The sequence below is a fragment of the Alosa sapidissima genome, chromosome 21 (assembly GCF_018492685.1).
Source record: "Alosa sapidissima isolate fAloSap1 chromosome 21, fAloSap1.pri, whole genome shotgun sequence".
Lineage (NCBI taxonomy): Eukaryota > Metazoa > Chordata > Actinopteri > Clupeiformes > Clupeidae > Alosa > Alosa sapidissima.
The window spans coordinates 6,880,631-6,892,622 of NC_055977.1; the positions used below are offsets into that span (position 1 = coordinate 6,880,631).

The 11,992-nt window shown below is 39.2% G+C and overlaps 1 protein-coding gene and 1 long non-coding RNA gene across 3 annotated transcripts; one reads left to right on the forward strand and one right to left on the reverse strand.

Moving 5' to 3' along the window:
* Nucleotides 1–3,200, reverse strand: LOC121695543. Of its 2 annotated transcripts, none has more exons than XM_042076502.1 (2): nt 2,810–3,200; nt 1–1,992 (listed from the first exon to the last, which is right to left on the reverse strand). In XM_042076502.1, exons 1-2 carry the CDS (start codon nt 3,098–3,100, stop codon nt 538–540), a joined length of 1,746 nt encoding a protein of 581 aa, XP_041932436.1. In that variant the 5' UTR covers nt 3,101–3,200; the 3' UTR covers nt 1–537. The 2 variants fall into 2 exon arrangements, with proteins under 2 accessions (XP_041932436.1, XP_041932437.1); XM_042076503.1 differs by having other exon boundaries at nt 2,938–3,143.
* LOC121695550 lies at nt 3,168–11,229 on the forward strand. Its single transcript, XR_006026107.1, has 3 exons — nt 3,168–3,250; nt 3,492–3,531; nt 10,786–11,229. It is a non-coding gene; the product is annotated as an uncharacterized LOC121695550 (long non-coding RNA).
* Nucleotides 11,230–11,992: the final 763 nt, after the last annotated feature.

The window sequence follows — 11,992 nt, forward strand, 5'->3', positions numbered from 1 at the left end:
ATGGTAACATAGGGGTTGATTTATTACACTGTTATAATGTGAAAAGGCATGTCAAGAGATTATGTCCTCCTAATCACCTCCTTTTCATGAATCAGGAATATGACAAACAACAAAAACATACATAAAGTAAATTAAGTGTTATGTTGATGATTAATTGAATTGTTATCCCTGACAAGTCATTCACATGACCAGACCTCATAGACAAGTAGATCTGAATGATTGATTGAACAGCAAAGCTATATATTAAAGTAGGCCTATATAGCTGATAAACTATTTTACCATCTTCCCCAACACGAGCTTAGACATTTGCCTTAGACCTTTGAAAAGCAAAAATGGGTGGAAACACAGAGTTGCCAACTTTCTGGACTGACTTGGAGTGAGATTGACACAACTGACCAATAGGTTAAGGTTTGGCATGACATGAACTGAAGTCAATGGATTTTCCTTTTGTCCATGCTAGCGCAAGACAGAACGTGAAAGCGTGCGTCTCACACCAAATGCATGGGCGTTGACTTTCATTGACACAAAAGTGATGGGTCAGTGTGTACAACAGTATTCCCATGACCCATCTGTGGTGTAGCACCAATGACTGTACCAATAAGTGTCATGACATGGATGGTCAGGCTTACAGGTCTTGCCATTTAGAGCAGAGAAGCGATCATCAGCATTGCAGCAGAAGTCATAATTATTATTGAAATCAGTGTAACACCAGGTGTAGGAGTAACCGTACTTAGCACAGTTGTGGTTGGAACGGCAGTACTTCCCATTTCGTCCTTTACCAAGTGGTAAGGGGGGACTGCAGTACTCCCATGAACTGCCTACAGAGCACCAGTAGTAGTCTTTCCTGTGCTTGCCACAGGTTTCGCCACTGTTACACTTGGCTCCACTGACTGTAATTATGGAATACTCAGGAGAGCATGATCTCTCTGTACCATTGTAGCAATAATAACCTTTCGCCTCCTCCTTGTACAGGCAAGGGGTAATGCAACTTGATATTTCCTCTGTAACAAGGCTACAAGTAATCTCTTTAGAATCTGTGGAGATGTCTCTTTTTTTTAACTCTGTGTGAGGATTTCTGGGCCCAGTAATTGGCTGAGCCAACACACAAGCTAATCCATACAAATGTTTAATAAGCTCTGACTGTATAAACCAAGATTCAATGCTGTCATAATACAAATTTATACTCGCACTAGTACTTTTTAGTCTCTTTGGAGGGTATGTAGGCCCGGCTTCATCAAACTTGCTTATGGCAGTACCAAGGTGATTAAGAATATTTGGAGACATGGTCAGTCTGTCAGTTCTACTACTGACTGGTAGTTCAAGCTTGTTGTAAAGCTTCATGTGAATGCCTTTTGATTTTGGGCTATTAGGAAAACAGTCATCTTTGAAAATCCCTACTGCCTGTGCACCATACAGAGTAGACAGCTCATCATTAAGTTGTGGTACTGTCATTATATTGATTCTACTTTCAGGCTGATTTAGCCCTATGTAGCCAAAAGAAAAGGACTTATCATCATCATCATTATGCTTGTAACAGACAGCTGTCCAGATATGAGTAGGAACAGTGACTCTCAGATATTCCCTAGAGTTGTCATCATCAAATAATCCTTTTCTCGGTATTCTTTGTTGTCTATCTTGTGATCTACTAACAGTCCCAGTTACAAGGTAGGAAGTTCCCTCATCTTCAGGCTGATCCTTTAAAATGGCCCTGACAGCGCCCTCCCACTGTTTCCAATCAACACGGTTGAAGCAAGCATCCATAGGTGCAGCATTGGTCAGGGTGAATGTAGCTTTACGGCCATCCCCACACTGGAAGCTGTTGGGGTTGAGGTGTCCTCTGTCATAACCTGTGTTGCTGTAGTCACCATTAACAGCTTGTGTAGATTTTATCTTCATAATATCAGCAGGCTCTGGTTGCATTGATTCCACATTTAAATCTGAGTCAGAATCGGAGTCAGAGTCAGAGTCTGAGTCAAGAGGTTGATCAGAAAGCTGAATGAAATAAAGTACATATAAAATTAGACACAGATTTTGTATTTTCATCCATCTGAAGTTTTTTGTTTGGTTCAGTACTTCAAATATTTACACCGATTTCCCTTTTACAGTGATTTACTTTAGTATTTAACTTAAGAATGAAGAATGGTGGAAATCTTAAGAAAATTACATATAAAAGAGTCAGCCTGCGTGCTAAAATCACATTACATTTCATATTAGCAGTGTGTACACCTCTCAGCTCTGATTTTGGAGCAAACCTGTGCTGGATTAACTGCTATATATGCAAATGCTTTCTTATGTAGACAGTGAACCCACTGGAAAATGTTTTGTGCTGAAGTAGCCTACAACAGTTCAACAGAGCTTTCACAGCACAACCTGTTGTGACATATGATCCTGTTTGCTTGGGCAGCAACTGCTCCAAAAATAGATGGTAAAATATTTCACCATCTATTTTTGGAGCAGTTGCTGCCCAAGCCCAAATATTTTGGTTGATAAAAAGCCTGTCCTTTTATGTTCAAGTGTTAAGAAAGGGTGTGGACATGTTAAAGAGAACTGTCAAGTTAATGTAAAAGTATAAACTTTTAATCAGGAAATCATTTAAAAGAAGATTGATATTTGTTTTATGTGCCATTAATTTCCTTACACTGGTGAGCACACTGCTATCTGGCTATCTGTTAATGGCAAAAAAATGGTGGTAAGGTAGAAAGATGCAGACTTGATTTGAACTCAGTTCGGCAATAACAAATATCTGTTCAAAATTGACCATTTTCACCCCACCCTATCCCCCAAAAAAGAAAGGACAACAGAATCTCACCATAGGCTCAATGAACCAGGCACTGCTTCTTTGTCCATTTGCTTGATTGCACTGAGTATCAAATGTGTAGGCACTGTACACAGGAATCCTGTGGAATGTTGAGTAAAGTGTAGCATAGAAATTCCCACCTTTGGCATATTGCTGACAAATTTTCTTTAGGTTTTGATCCATGCCCTGTGGTTCAGCTTTCTCATAAAAGAACTCACTGCATTCATCAAAATCGTTAACAACTTTTGCCCAAATGGGCATGTCTACCAAGACAGCGAGGATGACGAGAGCCCAAATGATCATGATGTGCTTGAATAAGTAGGCAGTTCAGATTAATAAATGCATCCAGCATGCAGAGGCAAGAGACCAGGCTCCCCCTTTATAACTGCTGCTCACTCCAGGGACATTAACCCAGTGACGTGTGATGAGGTCAACAACAGGGAGTACCAGTGAGTAAGTATGCTTTGCATTAACCCAGTGATGTGTGATGAGGTCAACAACAGGGAGTACCAGTGAGTAAGTATGCTTTGTAATAATTTGTCATTTATTATGAGGGCCTTTTTGCAGTGCAGTTGTCTTTATACAAGGAAGTTTATTGTCTATTAGACTGTAGTAGGCTAACACATTTTCCACTAGATGGGGACATATATCTAATAGTAAGTAGGCCTAATAATGGTGCAGTCTTGTGTTTTAGATAAAAGATGAAGAAAAACAGTCTTCATAGACAATCAGTGGTAAGTAAACAAGTGAGATCCATAATTTTAGCAACCTTTTAATTAATTAGTTATATTAGCAAAAGAAAAGAGTTTTCCACTTGGATAGTCTGTCGGATGCAAATTTATTTGATCAAATATGTTTTGGTCCTTGCCTTTATTGGATAGGACAGTGAATCTTTTCTTGCATGGCGGTATGTTTTTCTCCTTTTAGTGTAAAGTCAGTAAAGCCATGAGGTAATGTTAGTCTTAAGTTCATGAAGGTGTAGGCAAGTGTCTAGTCGGATGGACCTTTCAAAAGGTCATAGTCACCAAACAGCAGGATATCTCAAGCTGCCACCAGTTTGTCCTGATGATTTTAAAAGCACTTGTTTAAAAGCACTGGTTTATTTATGAGTTAAAGCCACAGAAAGGTGTGGCATAATATGTTGTTTTTAATAAAAATGTTGTAATCATCTTTCAGAATGCTGAAAGCGGACGATCCTGCCATGCTCGATAGGGCTGTAACAATATGCGATTCGAAACCGAAATCGCGACACTCATATCTACGATATGTGTCGTGGTGTAAAAAGGCAGAACCGCCACACACCCTTTCTAGTGTTTCACGCAGTGCTTTGTAGCTTACGCTGCCGCATAAGCAACACACATCTCCCGCTTTACTTACTGTAGCCTACCGGTAGCCTACGTTGTCCAAAAATAAATAAATAATAATTTCATACCTCTCGTTGCTTTCATTGTAGACTATGTGTTCAACTTTACCAAACGGTATAGAAGTAAACCCCCTTGCCCCGCTCTCTCTCGCGCTCCCTCCCTCTCACTCTCTCTCCCTCTCCTGGTCAATGAACACGCGCAACTCGGCCAACACAATCCAAATAAAACATTCACAATCGTGAAAGCAAGGACGCATAGAACAGGGGTTCCCAAACTTTTCCACGACAAGGCCCCCCAAATACCACTAGGTTCTGGCCAAGGACCCCCTTGATGTTTTATTAATTAAACCCATCGACAATACTACGGCAAATGTAAAAATACATTAAGCTAATCTAATAATTATTTTAGCCACAACCACATTGCGATGGAGCATACAGTGTGTAAAAAAATTATTTGGAGCTTTCTGCTATATGAGAGCCATCACTCTACTATTATTCCCAGTCATTATCATGGGAAATATGTTCAGATATGCGTCACATTATTATAATGGCATTGTATAACAACCCTCATAGTATATTTTAAATGTTTCAAATGTATTTATTTCTTGCTTTTATTTTCCCCTCCAACTTGCTGAGGCCCCCCTGGCACCCCCTCGCTGCCCCCCAGGGGGCCCCGGCCCCCACTTTGAAAACCACTGGCATAGAAGACGACTAGCTAAATTAGCCTACTATTAACTCCGCTTAGCATCATTAGCATGCTGCACATATTTGTTTAAAACTTTTGCATTCAAGTTGACTGAAAAAGGGCCTGTCCCAAGGAGAACAAGTATTACCTTGAAACTTAAACATACATGGGGAAACTGAACAGTCCAATCAGCAGACTATGATAAGCTAGCCAACTATGCTACTTTGTTTACAATATTTCCAGGCTTCAACCAGACAGCTGAATTAAAGAGGTAGAGTTGTAATAAAAATAGTAAGCCTAGGCTAATCTGCATAAAGTGTGCTATCATAAATATCAGACATTCAGTTAAATCTTTTTATATCAGGATACTACTATATTATTACTTTTATTATTATATTATAGTAATCCTCTGGTAATGTTATTTAATAAAATGTCTACCCCCCCCCCCCAAAAAAAAAAAAGAAAAATCGAGGTTCGTATCGAACCGTGGGTCAAAAATCATGATACACCAACCTCACGATTCGGTTTGTATCGTTACAGCCCTAATGCTCGAGCCGGAGCACATGGGGATCAGCGGGTTTATGGGGCTCAAGTTGAGGACTTGTGAAAATGAATTCCATCTTTTTTTGTGCATAGTTTTGCAACATTTTATTAGTTTCAAGGTTGAATTAAATGACCTGCATTCGACTTCATACTTTGGTTGTGACATTCATGATTAAGAAATTATTTCATGACTTCACATACAGGACGTGCCAGCCAGCAGCAAAAGGCCTCAAATGTGATTATAAAGCTTTGCCATGATCATGTAGAGAACGACTTTTAATAAGTAGAACTACACGATGCATCTTTAGCATTTGTGGCATAAAGACAGCAATTTCCATAAAAAAGTGGGTATGATAAATAGGAATTATATTTAAAGCAACACCAAAGAGTTTTTTGTACCTTAAAATAATGTTTCCAAAATCGTTTCAGTGGTTCATCAACTTGTAACAGGGTGAACGGCACTTCTGCCAGGCACGGCGCCAGGATTCCAGTTTTGGATGGGCCAGACCAATTGTGGGTGGGCCTTAAAAAAAACTTTATCAAATCACTGTTTAACCTAATAAAAATGACTGACTAATATACTGTTATATTATTTGTGCTTACATAATAGAGATTTGAATAGCTTGATGCTCTTTAAATAGTTTGTTGCATTGTAAAAAGGACGGACATACCTCGATCACTGTCCTTGGTTCTGACCAAATAAGAGCGCTTTGGAATCTCCATTACGCACCACACCTGCTGGCTGTGCTTTTAGTACAGCGGGTAACCATTAAAATTGTGCACTTTTTGAAAGAAACATGAAACTTCTACCATAGTTAGGTTATACCATGAGGTTTATTTTCAGATTGGGAGGGAAGTCAAATTTGACCTCTGAGGCCCGGGAGAGGTCAAATCCAAGATGGCCGCCAATAATATTCAAAAGTGCCTCACGTTGGAACCAAACAGAGTAGAAAAACACTTAAAGTGTCATTTCCCACAAATTTTTGGGTGCCCATTCTGTATCTGATAACTTTGAAACCACCAGAGTTCAAGAAAATGCATTTTTGCATTTTTATTTTTTATAAAGGTCAAGGTAAACAAAACATCAAAATATTCATTTTTTATGTATCCCAATTCATTTCTTTGTTGTCACTGTATTATTCAGTTATTAGTTGTTATTTCATTAGATTTGTGGCTAATTTCATTTCTTCACAGCACAGAATTATCCACAAGTGCAGCACAAGTAGTGCGCAAAAGAGATCCTTAATTCATCTTTCTCTTTTGACGGGTCATTCAAAGAAAACTGCCAGCAGAGGGCTGTGCCACCATCTCTCTTGGCCTTCATCAACATGGTACTTGATGGTACAAACATTGAGCATCAGTCCACCACAAAACCTGCCCTAACAATCTCCCAATTGATAGTCTTAACAGTAAGAAGTAATTAATTAGTAGTAATTAAAGACACAGCCTTATATTAACATGCTAGCTACAAATGTGTTCAAGCCCGGAACTAGGCTACTCTGTTAACATTACCCATTTCAGCCATAACAAATTTCACATTACCAAGCTGACATATCTACAATATACTCTGTTCAATCATTAAACTAGCTTCAGCTCACATAAATGTTCCAGACTGTCTTCTAGTTTAGCTAGGATAATTATTTTGATCAATGTCCATGATGTTTACCTCAAAAGCTAACTACCAAGGAAAACTCCTTCCTGGCTATGGTTAAATTAATTTGCAACATGGAATAATATTATGTAATTATGTAATAATATTGTTTGTTCATAGTCAATATGTTTACCTGTTAGAATATGTCGATTGAAGTGCTCTCTACATTGTGCATACTGTGGCCTGTAGCAACAACTCTCTAAAGCAGGGTTTTTTTAACCAGCGGTGGTATGGCAGGTGGTCTGTGAAAATGGTCTAGGGGGGGTCACCTGTGGATAATTCTATGCTGTGAAGAAATGAAATTAGCCACACATCTCATGAAATAACAACTAATAACTGAATAATACAGGGACAACAAAGAAATTAATTGGGGTACATAGCTAAAAAAATGAATATTTTGATGTTTTGTTTACCTTGACCTTTACATAAATGCATTTTCTTGAACTCTGGTGGTTTTAAAGTTATCAGATACAGAATGGGCACCCAAAAGTTAGTGGGAAATGACACATTAAGTGTTTTTCTACTCTGTTTGGTTCCAACATGAGGCACTTTTGAATATTATTGGCGGCCATCTTGGATTTGAACTCTCCCGGGCCTCAGAGGTCAAATTTGACTTCCCTCCCAATCTGAAAATAAACCTTATGGTATAACCTAACTATGGTAGAAGTTTCATGTTTCTTTCAAAAAGTGCACAATTCCCCTTGATTTGAGGGCTTAACCGCTGTACTATTTAACGCATCTCTCGAATAGACCTAAGGCCTATAGGCTGTAAAAGTGGGAATCTAATATTTCCCCCAAACATAGTTTAGTTCTGCTTGTATAACATGAGGTCGAATATTTCATTTGTTTTAGGTTTTCAACATTACAGATCAATCACACTGCCCGACAGTTTCAATCAATATGCAGGGCAGTTGAAAACATTCGTTGCTTAGCCCATAGTCTAAACGTTTTTTATAATTCCCATTTTGCCTGACTTGCTGCTCACTTTTCATAAATTAATCCACTGACTCAAGCCTCATTTGCACCACATTTATTGAATATTATGGACAATAATATTTTGACAATTAGAGGATGTAATGACATTTAGCTATCTTGACATTTTCTGTTTGCTATTAGAAACGAACTATATAGCCACCTAGCAGAGTGGCTTTTAAATAGCAATATGCATTATATGGTTTGTTTAGGGAGAATGGAACATTGAAGACTCACTAATTCGATTAGAAGGAGATGGATACTCTGTTGTGATGGCATGCAACGTCCCTTTTTACTCTTCTGAGTGAGCAGTGAGTTCGGCTGTGCTGTGTGAGAGGCTCAGGCCTGTTTCATTTGTGAATTACATCGAGTTCGCCCAAAGCGTTGTCCCATGATTATAAAAAAAAAGACTGACCTAGCCTATGTAGTAGCCCATGTTATTACACTAGGCAAAGTAGGCCACCACTGTTTGGCCAGCTCCAGACTGTAGGCTAGAGGCTGATAACAAACCTGAACTTGTAGGCTAGTCTAAATGACGAGAACAGGATAACTCCACCACCACCTTGTTATTGATGACTTCATGATTTCCTTGTAACCTAGGAAAATAGGGGAGGGTCATGTCTTTTTATTCTTTGTTGAGGGGAGGGTCACCTAACTTTTTTTTGTCTAGGAGGCGGGGTCACCCATCTTTTGTATTAATGAAAACAGCAAAAAATCAAAGTGGCTTTTTTGATTGTTGATTTCTGTCGCCATATAACGTTCTCTTTCGTTCCATAGCTCTGTCAACATTGAACAATGAAAATAAGGGAGATTTCCCGGGTTTCTCACGCAAAATACGGAAAATGTCAACATCCCTCCCCAATTAACGTTGGAAGGTTGGAGCAACAAAGTAGCCTACTTTATTCACGCCTAACAGCCTATATCCATTTGGTCAACTTTATCCAGAGTCCTCAGCAGAGGCCCACCAATGTCACATGTGTTCCTTCCAGAGAAAGAGACAGACTACCTCTAAGTTTGAAACTGGTCTATAACTAAGAATGCACCTTTATCTCACCTTTGAAATATCAAATATAAACTGCTGGGTTCAGTGATAATCCATCACAATTTTGTCACAATCCTCAGATCTAAATCAAACGTTTCAATGCTATACTGTAAGAAAATATGATTGAAAAAAAAACGAAACTAAAACCTATTACAGCCCCTCATTGTGAAACTATGCATTAGATCTCAACATATAACCACAGATCTGCTCCGCTTCAACCTCTCAGATATAACCACACATTTCACTTGCAAGGCACAGCAACTGTTAACAAGAGTGAATACATACATTACATAGTAGTAAAAATACAATGACAGCCCATGAGTTCTTTCATATTTTCAGGCTTGGAGTCTGTAAAGATGTGTTTTGCTATCTAAGTAGTTAAAGGAGAATTCCGGTGTGATATTGACCTAAAGTGTATTGAAGCATGATACCGAGTGTGAACGTATGTCTCATAGCCCATCTCGGCTTGTCCCTGCACTCCAAAATCTGGCGCTAGTTAGCCGATGCTACCAACAGCTTTTTCAATAGTGGTGCTTCGGCATCGGGCTAGCCATGCAAATAAATCACTGTTTTACACCCATTTACGAGGCTCAATGTATCTCCACACTTCATTGGTAGACTTCCGAGGGCCCTGACATTTAAAACGAGACATTGAGAACTTTGAAAAAGCACTGGTAGTTTACTTACAAGACGATTTATACAGACAGTATCTTCACGAAGTTTAGCGTTTGCAGCCATCTTGAATTTAGTCACGATAAGTCAAGCAACGAGTAAGAATGAACAGGTATGATAAGGGATCAGATTCCAAAAATAATTCAGTGGAAATGCATGGATTCCAGTTGCTGCTACTGGAAGAAACTGGAATCCATGCATTTCCACTGAATTATTTTTGGAATCTGATCCCTTATCATACCTGTTCATTCTTACTTGCTCGACTTATCGTGACTAAATTCAAGATGGCTGCAAACGCTAAACTTCGTGAAGATACTGTCTGTATAAATCGTCTTGTAAGTAAACTACCAGTGCTTTTTCAAAGTTCTCAATGTCTCGTTTTAAATGTCAGGGCCCTCGGAAGTCTACCAATGAAGTGTGGAGATACATTGAGCCTCGTAAATGGGTGTAAAACAGTGATTTATTTGCATGGCTAGCCCGATGCCGAAGCACCACTATTGAAAAAGCTGTTGGTAGCATCGGCTAACTAGCGCCAGATTTTGGAGTGCAGGGGACAAGCCGAGATGGGCTATGAGACATACGTTCACACTCGGTATCATGTTTCAATACACTTTAGGTCAATATCACACCGGTGTGACATGGTTTGCAGCGGTCTCTTAATTTTGAATATGACCATCGACTCATTCAAATGTCACTCATCAACAGGATGACATCAGAAAAATGGGCAGTGGTCTCTTAATTTTTTCCAGAGCTGTGTGCATCCCCTCAGCCTGTTATAGACACATAGGTTTACACAAAAGGTGTAAAAGAAAATCTCAGAAAGATATTCAAATTGTTAAAAAATGCATGATTTGAATATGAAAATTAAGTTTCTGTGCTATGACATAACCTTTTTTTTACTAGCTTGGCTTTCAGTGTCAAAGGGGTGTTTACTCCATTCGTGTACAGGACTCTCACCTCACCTTATGTCTGTTAGCCTGCATGGCCCTATAGTATCTCTGCTCATTTTCATCTCACTGAGATAGCGTACTACATGTTCAGTTTCGATCTAACCACACAGGGGCAGAGACATGCAGACGAGACGAGAAGTCAGTGAGATCAAGGGGTCTGTGTGCACCTTACACACTCCAGGCCCTACAGTGAGCCAGTGAGCCTCACCCCACATCCTGCTTGTTCCACCCTTCCTGGCTCTGACCAGCATCTCAATCCTCTGATCTAAAAACTCAAAATATGTCAACTTATTTTAGGCTACTGTCTCAAACTGCAAGAAAAATGTACTGAAAATACTAAAAGATGAAAAGTAGAAAAAACAAACATATTCTCATTATGAAACTAAGCATAAAGCAGGCTGAAATGATGGTGAGGGGGATGTGATATGTTTACCCCCCACCCTCTTCTTGCCTTAGTCTTCATTCTTCACCCATGTTCTGTGAAGCCGTTTCAGTAGTGGATCAGTCTTGAAAAGGGTTTAATGTGAAAGTCTATGCTGTGTATTGTATTTAGCTTTATAAAATGGCCATAATGAAAGGTTTTCCCTTATTTGATTTATTTCTCCTCTGTACCTTTCAATACTTAAAATAATTAACGGTAGAGTCTGTGTTTCTGATTTTTTTTCTATTTGACCTCATTGTCAATCAAATTATTCATTCTGTAGGCCTACTCCCAGTTAAACTAGATGTACCGCAGAGCAGTACAAAATATGACCGCCGCCCAGTCCAGCACATTTTTTCCACAAAAAGAAATCACGCTGAAAGGCCTATATGATTCTAACTGTCTCACTAAATTGCATTATCCACACTCAATTCTCACTGGTATCTGCTAGACAACAAGTACCAAAACATGATTAGTTCATAGATTACACATGTAAAATTCATTTTATACAACACCACCTCCATCTTGCCTGTTTATAATTCTGAGAAATTCTTGATTGTTTGTGTTATGTTTATGTTATGTGTGTGTGAGTGAGTGAGTGAGTGAGTGAGTGAGTGAGTGTGTGTGTGTGTGTGTGTGTGTGTGTGTGTGTGTGTGTGTGTGTGTGTGTGCGTGTGTTTGTGCCTGCGTATGTGCCTGTGCATGCAAGCGTACATATGTCTACTGTGTGAGTATGTGTCATACGTATGATTACTGTGAATGTATGTGTGTGTGTGTGTATCTGTTTGTGCACATGTGTGCACATGAAATGGGATAACATGACCCCTGGAGGCAAACATACGGAAAAAAATGGTCATCCTAGGCCCTACAGTTCTCAAGATATTCACAGAGAATTG

What these genes read in the sequence shown, in the direction of transcription:
- LOC121695543 (XM_042076502.1), bottom strand. Translation starts at nt 3,100, where the DNA reads ATGATCATTTGGGCTCTCGTCATCCTCGCTGTCTTGGTAGACATGCCC. An exon ending in CCTGGTTCATTGAGCCTATG is followed by an intron (nt 1,993 to 2,809) that starts GTGAGATTCTGT and finishes TATTTCATTCAG; the next exon opens with CTTTCTGATCAACCTCTTGA.